General features: G+C 36.9%; 3 protein-coding genes across 4 annotated transcripts; 1 reads left to right on the forward strand and 2 right to left on the reverse strand.

Annotated features, from left to right (window-relative positions):
• On the forward strand, positions 576-5412 carry LOC109710490 (probable histone deacetylase 19). The gene is made up of 7 exons (XM_020233102.1): positions 576-1374; positions 2447-2887; positions 3346-3576; positions 3871-3962; positions 4044-4113; positions 4474-4539; positions 4999-5412. Exons 1-7 carry the CDS (start codon positions 847-849, stop codon positions 5107-5109), a joined length of 1539 nt encoding a protein of 512 aa, XP_020088691.1. The 5' UTR covers positions 576-846; the 3' UTR covers positions 5110-5412.
• LOC109710492 (iron-sulfur assembly protein IscA, chloroplastic-like) lies at positions 5826-8432 on the reverse strand. Its single transcript, XM_020233103.1, has 3 exons — positions 8232-8432; positions 6506-6721; positions 5826-6114 (listed from the first exon to the last, which is right to left on the reverse strand). The coding sequence occupies exons 1-3, from the start codon at positions 8377-8379 to the stop codon at positions 5927-5929; spliced, it is 552 nt and encodes a 183-aa protein (XP_020088692.1). The 5' UTR covers positions 8380-8432; the 3' UTR covers positions 5826-5926.
• On the reverse strand, positions 9149-13490 carry LOC109709877. 2 transcript variants are annotated; one of them, XM_020232244.1, is made up of 8 exons: positions 13244-13490; positions 12286-12337; positions 11640-11713; positions 11429-11518; positions 11128-11268; positions 10626-10677; positions 9768-9841; positions 9149-9541 (listed from the first exon to the last, which is right to left on the reverse strand). In XM_020232244.1, the coding sequence occupies exons 1-8, from the start codon at positions 13375-13377 to the stop codon at positions 9424-9426; spliced, it is 735 nt and encodes a 244-aa protein (XP_020087833.1). In that variant the 5' UTR covers positions 13378-13490; the 3' UTR covers positions 9149-9423. The 2 variants fall into 2 exon arrangements, with proteins under 2 accessions (XP_020087833.1, XP_020087834.1); XM_020232245.1 differs by lacking the exon at positions 13244-13490 and adding an exon at positions 13031-13227.

Genomic DNA, 13981 nt, shown 5'->3' on the forward strand with positions numbered 1-13981 from the left:
AATGCGAATATAATTTTTGTAAACATTTGATCTGTATTCGACCATTTTTTAAGGGATAAGAGAAATATAGATAAAATGATTCTGTATATTTTTTTTTATTTATTTTACTATAATTTTATGTTAAAATATTATATTTAAATATCTTAAAATATTGAATTTTATTTAATAAAATATAATAAGCATATGAAGTTTGAACATGAGCTTTGTCTTATATATTTTACGAGTTAATTTTAGTTCATATTTATTTATGCGTAGTAATAATATATATATTATTATCCAGATACAAATTAAACTCATATCTCAATTCGAATCTATTTTAAGTGGATATGATAATGAAAATTTTGTATCTAATACATATCCGCATTCAAATTTATATGATTTAAAAAAATATGAATGTAGATATAATTTTGTCAAAATTTGATCATATTCAGTAGTTTTCACCCCTAGGCTGAAGGGGTCGTGTCATATTTTGTATCTTCAATATTCTAGCAGTTTCTTCTCATAATAGGACTTTCCCCCTGCATATAAACACTGCTTATATTAGTACAAATATCGCCCCCACAATCCCACATAATTCCTCTCCTCCATAATAATAACAAAATAAAAGCAATCGAAAAAAATAAAAATAATACGAAAAAGCCCCTCCCCTCTTCTCCCTCTGTGCGCTGTACACTCCGAACCGGCCCTCGACACTCGCCTCCACCGTCTCCTTCCCTCTTCATCCCCGTCCCCAATCTCCGATTAGGGTTTCCGCGTAACGAAGAGAAAGTAGCTGCGGCGGCGGCGGCGGCGGCGGCGGCGGCGGCGGCGGCGGAGAAGGAGGAGGAGGAGGAGGGCGACTCCGCCATGGACGGGGGCGGGAACTCGCTAGCTTCGGTTTGCCCCGACGGGTCGAAGCGGAAGGTGTGCTACTTCTACGACCCAGAGGTGGGGAACTACTACTACGGCCAAGGGCACCCCATGAAACCCCACCGCATCCGCATGACCCACGCCCTCCTCGCCCACTACGGCCTCCTCCACAGCATGCAGGTCTACAAGCCCAACCCCGCCCGCGACCGCGACCTCTGCCGCTTCCACTCCGACGACTACATCGGCTTCCTCCGATCCGTCACCCCGGAGACGCAGCAGGACCAGATCCGTGCCCTAAAGCGCTTCAATGTCGGCGAGGATTGCCCCGTCTTCGACGGATTGTACAGTTTTTGCCAGACCTATGCGGGAGGATCCGTCGGTGGCGCCGTGAAGCTCAACCATGGCCATGATATCGCCATCAATTGGGCCGGGGGGTTGCATCATGCGAAGAAGTGCGAGGCGTCGGGGTTTTGCTATGTAAACGATATCGTCCTCGCCATCCTCGAACTCCTCAAGCGCCACGAGGTAATCGCTTCGTTCTTGATTCGATCTGAAAGAAGAGTTTTGCATGAGAATGTTTACTTCCTACTTAGTTTGATCATCTATCGGAAACTTTTGGAAGGGGGAAATATGGATATAACATTAGGATTGCCAATTTTTTTGGCTCATAGCTGTGCAAATCCTTATATTTTTACAGTCTTAAACAACTAGTATGCTGAACAACCTGTTGAGTGTTTACATACATCTTAGCTAATCACTTTGATAATGAGAATTCTCTTAAGGAAGTTCTCAATTCGTTGGATATTAGGGAGATTTCATTGAGGAAACGTGAGAGGTTACTGACTTACTGCTACAGTTTTTTGTAAGTCATGAAGAGCCATGAATGGTGGTAGAAGGTTGTTTTGATGTGTTCTTTCTTGGCTTACCTCTTAGAGATGAAGTACGTAATTTATCTTTCTCCCATAATTAGACTGTTTCATGCCCGTAAGAAATTTGTATATTGTGCTTAGATTGCTTGGCTGAAATGAATTTCAGTTTGTTGGACTGATGACACCTGCATTTAGCTATTTTGGTTTCATGACAAACCCCTATTGTACTTGCTACATTTGGGTGGGAAGTTTACACCAAGTTTTAGGCTATTGATTTTGGGTCAGCAACCATTTATAGATTGATATCTCATTTGTCCATAGTGGCTTTCTAGCTCTGAGAATGTACTGGTTAACAATATAGTTTGTTTGGAAAAAGTTTATATGATGACAGCTTGATAGTGCACTGGTAAGAAAAGGAATTCTATTTTGATTTCTAACCTCAAGATTTTCAATTTAGTCCCTAAAGTTTGACTCTGATTTCAGCTTAGTCCTTCACGCTTCTATTTAGTGAAGCAAAGTCTAGTGATGCTGCTTGTTTGGTACATTACTTACAGCAGGATTATTATGCATAACAAACTTCAGGAACTAAACTGTTGAAATCGGAGGAAGAAAACTATTGAGGATGAAATTGAAATGGTTATCAAGCTCCAATGTGCAAATTCTAAGACCCTATAAAATTTTCCATCGCTGAATTTTTATTGACATTTTTCCCCTTTATCCACTTGCAGCGAGTGCTATATGTGGACATCGATATCCACCATGGAGATGGTGTTGAGGAGGCATTCTATACGACCGACAGAGTGATGACAGTTTCCTTTCATAAGTTTGGAGATTACTTTCCTGGAACGGGTGATATACGTGACATTGGATATGGGAAAGGAAAATACTACTCCTTAAATGTTCCATTAGATGATGGAATTGATGACGAGAGTTATCAGTCTCTCTTCAAGCCAATCATTGGAAAAGTTATGGAAGTTTTCCGTCCTGGTGCCGTGGTACTTCAGTGCGGTGCTGATTCTTTGTCAGGTGATAGGTTGGGCTGTTTTAACCTATCGATTAGAGGCCATGCGGAGTGCGTGAAATATATGAAATCTTTTAATGTACCATTATTGCTTCTTGGTGGTGGTGGATATACTATAAGAAATGTTGCACGCTGTTGGTGTTATGAGGTAAAGTAATACATTTCCCTTGTCATTATATGTATACTGAACTTTCCTCCATTTTTCAACTAACTTTATCAAAATAACCATTTGTGAAATTAATGGACTTCTCTTTGCCGTACTTACGGTTTTCTCGTTCCTGCATTATTCTTGCGGGATGGTAATTAGTGTTTTTGCAATATTTCTACATAGAAAACTTTATGCACCTTTGAAATGATAAATCCACTATTTTCTTTTTTCGTTAAAATTTTATGATGTAGCGTTGAAACTTGATCCGGTTTAAGAAAACTACATAATTGTCCTCTGTAGCTTTTCTTTTATGCCTTGTGGATTGGGAGACACTTCCCCTGACAATTTATTTAGTGTTTTTTCATGCCAATCTTTTTGAAGTGTCACATCTGATTCATTTTTTCTTTTATTTCTTTTTTACTTCTCCTGTCTTATTTTGTGTTTTAATATCTGAGCAGACAGCTGTTGCCCTCGGTGCAGAGCTTGAGGACAAGATGCCTCAGCACGAATATTATGAGTATTTTGGTCCAGACTATACTCTTCATGTTGCACCAAGTAACATGGAGAACAAGAATACTCGCCAGCAGTTGGATGATATTAGGTCAAAACTTCTTGATAATCTCTCAAAGCTTCGTCATGCTCCTAGTGTCCAATTTCAAGAACGCCCTCCTGATACCGAGTTTCCTGAGGTAAACTTTTCTTTTTCCCTCTTCTAAATGTTAGAAATATTTAAATCGGATTGAATTTTACTTCTGCAGTTTATTAACCTTATTATACATAGTTATCGTGATATCCTTTGGTCATAATACCAGTGTACTTTTGTAATTCTTACTTTCAATCTTTCTACACATTAAGCAAATTTGCATTTGTCTGATCACTGTATCGGGATAAATTATAGGATTTGGTGTTAAACCATAAGGATGAGACAGTTAATATAGTATTAGCATGATTGACCAGTAACCCTTTTTTCTTTTTATATCCAGCCTGATGAAGATCAAGAGGATCCTGACGAAAGGCATGATCCAGATTCTGATATGGAAATGGATGATTCCAAGCCTTCAGAGGAGACATTACGGTATCTACTTTTTTCCCAATGTTCTTTTTCTTTTGTTTTTTCTGTTATTTGCATTCTAACGACAATAACATTTTCTTGCAGGAGAGCATCAAACAGTATTCAGAATGTAAGAGTCAAGAGAGAGAACGCTGAAAATGAGACTAAAGATCAGGTACTGATTTAAAAATCTACTGAATATACTTTTAAACAGTCAACTAGATGTTAATACTTTGCATTTGTTTTCCTCCCATTATTTTTCATTTTGTTTTGAAAGACTCTTGGAGGCACTCAGCTAGATTTTCTAATATTTTGGTACTGTTATCACTTGGATGGATCCACAGAAATGGTGATTTTAGGAGCTTGTGTGAAACAAACATTTTATTGAACTGTAGGTTGCAAGAAAGCTCTTGAAATAGCAATTCGTGCAAAACAGTGAATAACAGCTTGTCGAATAGCAGTTGTCCTCCTTTCTCCTCTTTCTTCTTTTTCTTTTTTTTTTTTTCATTCTGTTCAAAATTCTATTATCTTGCAGGAAGCTCTTAAAGTAGCCATGGAACATTTCAAGGGTACAGAGCCCATGGAGATCGCATCCTCTAAGGTGACTTTTATGATCATTAAGTGAAATAAATGTTATGCATGTTAGGGGGCCTACCTGGCCTCATTAAAACTTCTGCAAAAATGTTGTGGAGAAAAGCCGTTCGAAAAAATCATTGACCTTTTTTTCATTGATTCCTCCGAACAGCTTTCCGCAGCAGAAGCAGTGGAAGCTTCAAACTAAACTTCTGCTTTTAGAATTCAAAAGCTCCTTCAGCTTCCAATTCACTAGACATCTATTTAATTACCTGATTACTCCATTAGCATTAATAACTTGTTGGCCTGAACTGTTACTAGTTTGTTAGCTTTTCTATCTTCGTACTCTCTAATGAGGGACTATATATTGGGTTGTCACCTTTCAATGTAGAGAAGCAGTTCCAAGTGCTAGCTCAAGCAGGTTTCAACAATGATTCCTATGATGGTGTTATAACTTTCTAATGCCTTTTGGCTTGTCCACATGCAGCCTTCAGAACCCAGTTCAATGGCAATAGATGAGCCGGCAAATATAAAGCTCGAACAGGAGAATCCAAACAAGTTGCCGGAATCCTCTGTTTCTATGTTCCAGAAACCCTGAATCAGGCACCATGTATGGGGAATATAATATTGTAGGGATAATACTGCGACATGGTTTTTGAGAGCTATGAGGTTGTACCATCTGGAACTGTCAGTGAGTTTTATTAGTAGCAACAACGATTTATCTTACAGCATCAAACTTTGAACTCCCAAGCTCGAAAGTTTTCAGCCTGCAATGTTGAGATAATATCTGCATGTAGCTTGTTCCTAGAGGAGTATTTGCATGTAGCTTGTGCCTAGAGGAGTAATTGTATAGCTAATTGATTAAACTTAAATTGACTTTTGGAACTTATTTGGACATTTAGGTGGTGTTTGTATTTTTTTTTTTTTTTTTTGTTATTTGTTTCTTTCTTTTCACTTTACACCCAGGAGTGAAATTTCTGAAGTGAATAGATTATTTTGTTACGGCCCTACCCTTGAGGCCTTGACACCCTCAGCCGGAATCGGCTATTGGCTTCAGTAGGAAAATAAACACTGATACTAGCGGATACAGTCGTTCTATTTTGGCATCCAAATTTGAATTGGAAATATTGAATTGGATACTCCGGTGAAGGACAGTTTTGTGACTGAGGTATTGATGGATTTAAGAAGGGACAGCTATTACAACTTTGTACGCAAAAAACACTACCGCTTGGCATAACCAAAAATATATAAATTTGAAACCGCAAAATTAATACTTAATCATGCAGATCTCTTTTCATAGTCAGAGAACATCTGTGCTGTTATACCATTTGTCATACATTTCAGTATAGGATGTTTTGACAGAGTAAATTACATGAGATGACAGATAGTTACATGGAAGGGTTGCTGGGCACCAGTTAGTTAGTACATAAGGCCTCATTACTGGTATTGCTGTTACTGCTGCTGTTTTCAGTAGCAAAAGATTTACCACAGCCGCACGTCTTTGTTGCATTTGGATTCTTAAATGAGAAGCCCCCACCTATAAGCGCCTCGCTGTAGTCCAGTTGCATACCGAAGACAAAAAGAAGGCTCTTCGGATCACACACTACATGACCAAAGCCAAAAGAGAGATGTTAGGAAAAGAGTATACATGGATAAGAAATAGTGTATCAACCATCAATTGGTGTATTCATGTTATGCATCTCCTTTCTAAATTTTCTATGTTGTTATGCAATCCAAAGAGGTCACGAAGTTGCTTGATACACTTTCAACATTAATCTGAACATTAAGGATAACAAGTGTATTAAAAAAGTATCAAACTATGTGAGAATAGATTTTTCACAATACTTAACATATAATTATGTGCTAGCAGTAAACAAACATATTCCTACTGCTTTATCCTAATTTCATAGCAAGGTTCTGATAGCATTTAAATGTACACTACTGATTTCTGTCCAATCAAGATCCTGAAACAGTGGGGCAAGAAAGAACCATACCTATTGTAAAGCCATTGTATTCTATAATTGAGTCGTCGGGCTTCGTATTCGCTCGATTCTCAAGCTCCATAGTATAAGACATTCCAGAACACCCACCTTGCTTGACCCCAATCCTCAGGCAAAGATCTTCATTCCGTTCAACCCTCATCTTACTCAGATGATTCAGTGCCTTTTCACTCAGCGATATTGCAGGAGCAACACTACCAGTTTGGGCTGCTGCTTAAACATCGGTGGAGAATAATGACATGGAAAGTATCCAATTAGTGCTCAAATTTGCTATAAGCAATCCATTATTAACTAAAGATCCAGAAAGAAGCACTAACTCAATTAGGAATTATTCAAATTGAGAAACGACAATAGTTCGATAATTGCATATCTAACAACAAAATATACTCTGCAAAATAGAGTCACAATAAAACCAACAAGTAGCGATTTTATTTTTGTAATCTAAATAAGTAGCATAGAGTGCAATTCCAGTTCATGATATATACACTGAAATGAAAGAGAATCAGATGTATAAAAATTTTAAAAAAAACAACATAAAAGGCTATAATCATCATTATCATACAAAAGAAGCGCATAAAATTTCTATTGTTCCATGACCAGCATGTATATCATCAAATATCGACACAAATGACATGTGGTGACATAAATAAAGGTGGGGCAAACTTTACGTCATCAAAACCTAACTATGTTGAGAGGATGTCTCTCGAATACAAGTCTCTCAATGCTGCTAGGACAGATTGGGAAAGGGTTCCAATAAAAAATTGACAAACCATTTTCCTGACAAGCCATAAAGGCTCTACTCAGTCGGTCAGTCCACTGTGCACAATAAACCTATCTTGAACTCCTGATTATACATATCTAAAACAATAAAGAAATTCAGCAAGCTCCCTTGTTTATCAGCTCCCCTCTATCTTCATACAACAAGGTTTTGGCATACTATCAACTGCTCACATTATTTACTGTTCCTAATTCCTAGGGTCCTCACCACATTTAAGGTCCCTGAGGAATGGAGAATACTGGTATCCTGATCAATCACAGTATCATATATTACCGAGGAGCACTATGTTATCTTACTTTCCACAGCAAAAGATCATGCCATTTCTGGTTTCTCTGATGGCAAATTGAGTTGCTCCATGGGCATACTTTCATCAAATATACAAGACAGAATCCACAAAAAGAACTTGCTTATAAAACTAGTTGCACTTCTATTGTTTTTTTGAAAAGAAAAACTAGTAGTACTTCGGCAGTACTACTTATAGCAAGCATAAAGCATGGTGTATCTGGAAACCATAAGTTCATTAACTCACTAGGAACTATGGAAAGAAGGAAAAAAAAATCCAGAAAACAAAAATCCTGCCCAACAATCATAAGATGTAGCACAAAAATAAATCGACAGGATGCATTTGAACTTCCTCCAGATAATCATGCAATCACTTCATATTTTTATGCTTTTGAGAAGCTTTATCTCATACCAATTGTCAAAATGATCCTCGTATCTTCCTCGAGCCCCCAACTTAATAACAATATCTTATCCCAACGATCCAATCACTGCTAATACTAATCGATGAGCAATTCAAGCTAACAAACCTAGCGATCACTTATAACGCAACAGAACTCAAATATCAGTAAAGTTAAATAAGATGAATATGATCGAAGATTGAATCGCATCGATAAGAGTCCAAAAATCGCAAGGCACCGAAAGAAAAGTAAATCGAATCACCTGAAGCTGCAGATACGCGGATCGATATGGATCGCCTCCGATTGAGATCGGAGGAGAAGCGAAGAGAGGAGCGGAGGGGGAGAGGGGCTCGAGAGCTCCCATGAACACGGCATAGGAGAGCTCCCGAGGTTGGGGAAGCGAGCGCCATGAGAGAGAGAGGGGGGAAGAGAGAGGGGAGGCGAAATGACGGGAACGGGCTCGATATTTTTTCTGGTCACCCAACTAGGAACGCCTTTGTTTTTTTTTTTGGTTCAGTGGGACCATGAACAACGCTAATGGTTAGATTTCCACCGGTGAGATCTCGACCGTTCAGTTCTGGACGGTCGGGATCAATCGGATTGACATCTGAGCCGTCAGATCAAATTGCTTGCTCAGGGGTTACTACCGTACACATTACTAATGCTTTGGATTATCCGCAGCTATTTATTATTTCCATCACGTGATTCACAAGTACTGCTGTGAAAATTGAGACGAGAATGAAAGGTTTTATTATCATACCTGTGGCGTAAAAGCTAAAATAACTTTTTCTTAATAACCAAACGAGATAAATTTGAACACATGGGAGAATTTGCAACCACCGAGGAAGCCACCAAATAAAAAAAAAAAAAAAAAAAAAAAAAAAACGAGTATCAGGAAAAATTATACGAGAAGCCGAACATGGGTCTTTGAATACCAACTACCAAACACTTTGCCACTTGCTCTAAGAACGGTCGGTGAGACAGAAATTATTAGAACAAAAATTCTGCGGAGAGTATCTATAAATATTTTAAAAAAATGGAGCCATTCATAAAAAAGACAAATAAAAAAAAAAGAAATTCTATATCCACACGAGAAGTGAAGCAGAGGCTGGGCAACAAGTGAATTTTGCCATGCAATAGCACCAGCTGCATATATATATATATATATATATATATATATATATATATATATATATATATATATTGTCTTTACACAACAGAAATTTCACATATTTTTTTACAGCGTTATTTGATACATGCAGGCCATAAATGAATTGCAGAAACTAAGGCTGGTCAGTGTAATGCTATGGATTGCAGAATCGAAGGCTGTTCAGTGTAAGGATGCTAAATTTACAAACTTATTCTGACACAAACTGTGTAGTACAACAGATGCCCAAAACACCGTATAAGACCTATAGGAGAAACCGATGACCTTGGATACAATAGCGCATGGATTACTTCGACGGTGTACTCTTTCCATATTTGCTGTTAAAGTCCAACAAAACATGGTATATTGGCTCTTGAGGCGACAGTCGGAATAGTTGACTGACGATGTAGAAGCACGTAGTGATGCTAAAAGAAGAAACATGGAAATAATATTAATACGAAAATATTCTGTTTCAATCTTTTTTCTTCGAAATATTATTTAACGGACACGATTGTCAACTGATCGGGCCAAACAGGTGATGCGAGAAAAGAATGGATATAAAGTAATGATTCAATATAAGTAGTAGTAAGGAGCACAAGGAAAGGAACTTCAACATGTATTAAACATATAAATCATCATTAAGAAAAGTACCTGCCAAAGCAGATCAACAAACAGATCCAAAATAATGCACCTATCCACGTTGACTCCTTGTGAGCAACCCATACCTATAATTACAAGGCGGAAAATGAGTAGCTTTTTTTGCAAAAAAAAAAAAACAATTGAACAGGTGTGCATATAGCTCAACGGGAGGTCACGGCTAAAATGACTACATCCATATGCCAAAGAGCTTTCCTCCACAAAAGGAAGTCACTATACTATTTACAGCCTTCTGCAAATGTAAAAGTATGTTCTTCTTCTGTTAATATAAATGCTAGGTGCTTGTTTAACTCGGCTTCACTCACTGTTCTACATGCAAGAAGTGGAGTAGTAGTTCTGTTTTGGCTTTTATTCTAAAAGAAAAAACATCTCTGGATAGTTTAATTTTGTTCTTTTAATACGCATAAGTACCAAAACATGATAAGCTGATAGAAAGAGAACATAAAAGTCTAGAGTAATTTTGGTAGTAACAAGAGGGCATATAAGCTGCAAATAGTTTAGTTTTCTAGACAGATTAGACCATCAATAAGCACAATAAAATATTTGAAAGGAAAATGAAAGTTCAGATAAATTAAATACTCTCAAAATTTCCTCATTAATATTTGAGTTGCAACTTCTTGATCTCCATGTTATGCTTGAAATTTTTGACTTAGTTGGGATAATTTGGAATACTGTGTAATGTTTCGGTTAAGAGTAAGTTTGTATTGGTGGGACCTTTCTCTTTTCTTGTCATTGGTGTCTAAAGCTCTAATATCCATCGTCTCTAGCTACTTCATCATTTAATACAAAAATTCTAAATGCTTTTTTACCTGAGATGAAGAAGATTATAAAGGTTATATGTATGACTCTTACCGATATGGCAACAACATTTATATAGAAGTCGATCAGTGTTGCAGCCATCCACCTGAATGCATGTCGACGGTTTGTTTAGCATAAAATATGTGTTATATTAAGCAAAAAAAGAAAGAGATGTTTCATATCTAAAAAAAAAGGAAAAAGAAAAAAAGAAGAGAGAGAGAGAGAGAGAGAGATGTTAAAAGACGTGCAACATTTTACGCAACTCATAAAAACCTTCAAGAAACATAATATTCATCCTTGAGGCCAGAGTGAGTTTTATTTTCATTAACTAACAAATCAAGCATGAAAGAGATGCGCTTTTGCCATTTGTACCATTAGCATTCTATTTAATACATTTTGGCTTTGGATTATTTACTTGCAGTGAGCAAAACAAACAGTTTAATGACTGCATTTTCAAGTACACTACACACTACCAGATAAAGAAAACTGAAAAATCTTTAGTTCTTATGTTCTTAAAAACAGTAAAGAATATACAAAAATATAGAAAAATACTTACGGTGTCAACAACTCCATCCTAAAAGGAAGTCCATCAGTAATTATCGTGTAAGAGATTACTGCCACCATAAATACCCCTAAAATACTAAAAAGTATTCTCCCAAATACGACAAACGAGAACCTTTTTTGGGTGTGATCATTCCTGAAAGCAGTTTTGCACACATATTATTACATGATATTCAAGATAGTGCAGAAAATATAGACTAGAATAAACACAATATAGTTAAAGAAAATGGTAACAGAGAAGACATTGTGAGGTATTAATTAGAGGATTCATTATAAGTTGATAATAGATATCATACCTCAATAATAACAGATCCAGAGGATCCTGTGCAAGACCTTGAGATGAAACTTCATAGAGTTTCTTGACAATATAAGCACATGTGGCAATACTAAAAAGATAACTAACTATTAGTCAAAGAAAAACAATTAAAAAAAAAGATACAAAAGAACAAGTTAACACAATAATGAAAAATAAATAAATAGTAAATGAAGAGTGTAAGATGATTATACCTGCCAAAACAAACTAACAGAACAATCCAAATTACTGAACTAATCCAGCTTGATTCTTTGTAGATAACCCAAACCTAAATTTTAATCCAAAAAAAAAGTATCTTGTCATACTGAATCGAGCTTCCATCAAACATACAACCAACAAAAAGTTTGAGGATTAGTTTGTTTTTGGTTGCATATAGATGAGATTAAAGAAAGGATATTCTTTACATTCGAATGGACCCGTTTGGATTGCAAGGCCATGAGAACTTAAAACCTAGTGCAATCCATACTCTGGAATGGAATGAAAAAAAAAGTATCATGATAAAATTTGGTGGCAACATTTTATATGGCAGGGACTATCAAAATTACAGAATGAGTCTTATTGGCTATAAGACTCATTCTTTAATGTAGGAATTATTTGATGGTTAAATAAATGTGCATTTTTATGTCCCCAGTGAAAGATAATGTTCCCCATAAGTCAAGACATGCTGTTTAATTGCATTGATCCAAATGAAACTAGTGGGATGCTTTACTCCATTTTCTCAAAACTAGCTTTTCTGCCGACAGCAATTTAAAACTCAGGTCATTAAACAACTATATAGTTGATATCAAGTGGAGACACCTACAATCAACGAGGCATTTAAACATAAGCTAGAGGGTATACCGAGATTGCAACCACATTCGCATAGAAGTCGACCAAAGTTGCAGACATCCACCTACATCAGTTTTGGAAGTCATCATCAATAGTAAGGAAAGAATTGTCAATCCTCAAGATCAAAGGTAGCAAATAAGGAAAATAGGGTATATCCCTGTTTAATCAAAAAAAAAAAAAAAAAAGGTAGCCAATAAGAAAACAACTGCCAGTAAAAAAGCCGTTTGCAGCAAAATGCAAGAGTCTTAAAAAACAAGCGACTATTAGACTTGACAGCAAAAGAAACTGCTAGAAAAAATTGCTTCCTCATCAGAGAACACACCGATGAAAAGTACAATTCATTAAAGGTCTATCAGCAACAGAGGAGATAAATTGTCACACCACAATCCACACTTTCGCTACGCATAACTTAGATCTCAAGTGGACAAAAATTATCACTACGAGTTTATAAGAGATCGACTACTTGTTTCATCACAGTATCTACTACGTCTTAGGATTACATCTAGTTGGAGTTCCAATGAATCCAATCACTTTCTTTATAATTTCCATCAGAATAATAGTAGAGTTGTTAACTCGTATTTCACTCGTTGATGGAGTGAATAATCTAGATCAAGATATTTTTGCAAGAACAATGACTTGGCACGCCGCATCAGATTTTTAGTTCTCCGAGCAACAGAAGCTGACCAGCAGGACTAATATTGAAATGTTCCAAAAGTTCGAGCATCCTAATGTGACAAATCAAAGTTTAGGGACCAACCTGAAGCTCGTGAATTGTTTTTTTGCCCTAATTTCCTCATCATGTAGCAGCTCAATTAAACAAAAGCAATGTCTTCAACTTCGAAACTAAAATTATTACCAAATTCCACAAAATTCATAGGTGGGTCTCCAACATTAGGATCCAGAGTACACAACAATCCTCATCTCCTTAAGATAGACGATCTCTAGAGTGATCGATGGAATCAAAACTTACGGGGTGAGGAGTTCGCGTCGGAAGGGAGACCCATCGGTGACGAGGGTATAGACGAGGGTGGCGAGCATAAAGAGACCTAACGCGGTGAACAACACTCTATACGCGGTGAGAGTAGAGGACGAGGCCATGGCCATGGGCCCCCCGCGAGCAATGCGACACCGTAATCGACTCCAAAACTATGTACGAAGACGAAGAGGGAATAGAGACAGGGGAAGAAGCGTATAAAAGCAGGGTGTGTATGGTCGAGCACCTTACACGCGAGTGTGTACTGTATAGTGTAGAAGAAGAAGACGACGACGACGACGACGACGAGAGCGTAAAACTTAACTGATGGTGGGGAATACAGACACGTGGACCAATTGAATCGTCGCAGCGTATGCAGCAAGAAATATCTGTAGAGTTGCGTGAACCTGGTCTTCCATCATGGATCGGTGCCACTACAAATCAACACTGGAGAACAAAGCATATGATTTTTTTTTTTTTTTTTTTTTTTTTTTTTTTTAAGATAGTTATAGCCTTATAGGTTCGCACGAACACATATTATTCCTGTGTTTGGAGACTTATCATATTATGTCTTAGCGGTGTTAAAATATATATTATATAAGCTAAGCAGTGGTGATCACATATATAAATAGTTGAATATTTTGTACAATATTTAAAAATATTATTTTCCTTCTGAGAATAGAGAGTTTGCTTTTTATTTTTTTATTTTTTTAGAGCTTTTTATTTAAAAAAATG

Source organism: Ananas comosus, linkage group 5 (assembly GCF_001540865.1).
Source record: "Ananas comosus cultivar F153 linkage group 5, ASM154086v1, whole genome shotgun sequence".
Taxonomy (NCBI): Eukaryota; Viridiplantae; Streptophyta; class Magnoliopsida; order Poales; family Bromeliaceae; genus Ananas; species Ananas comosus.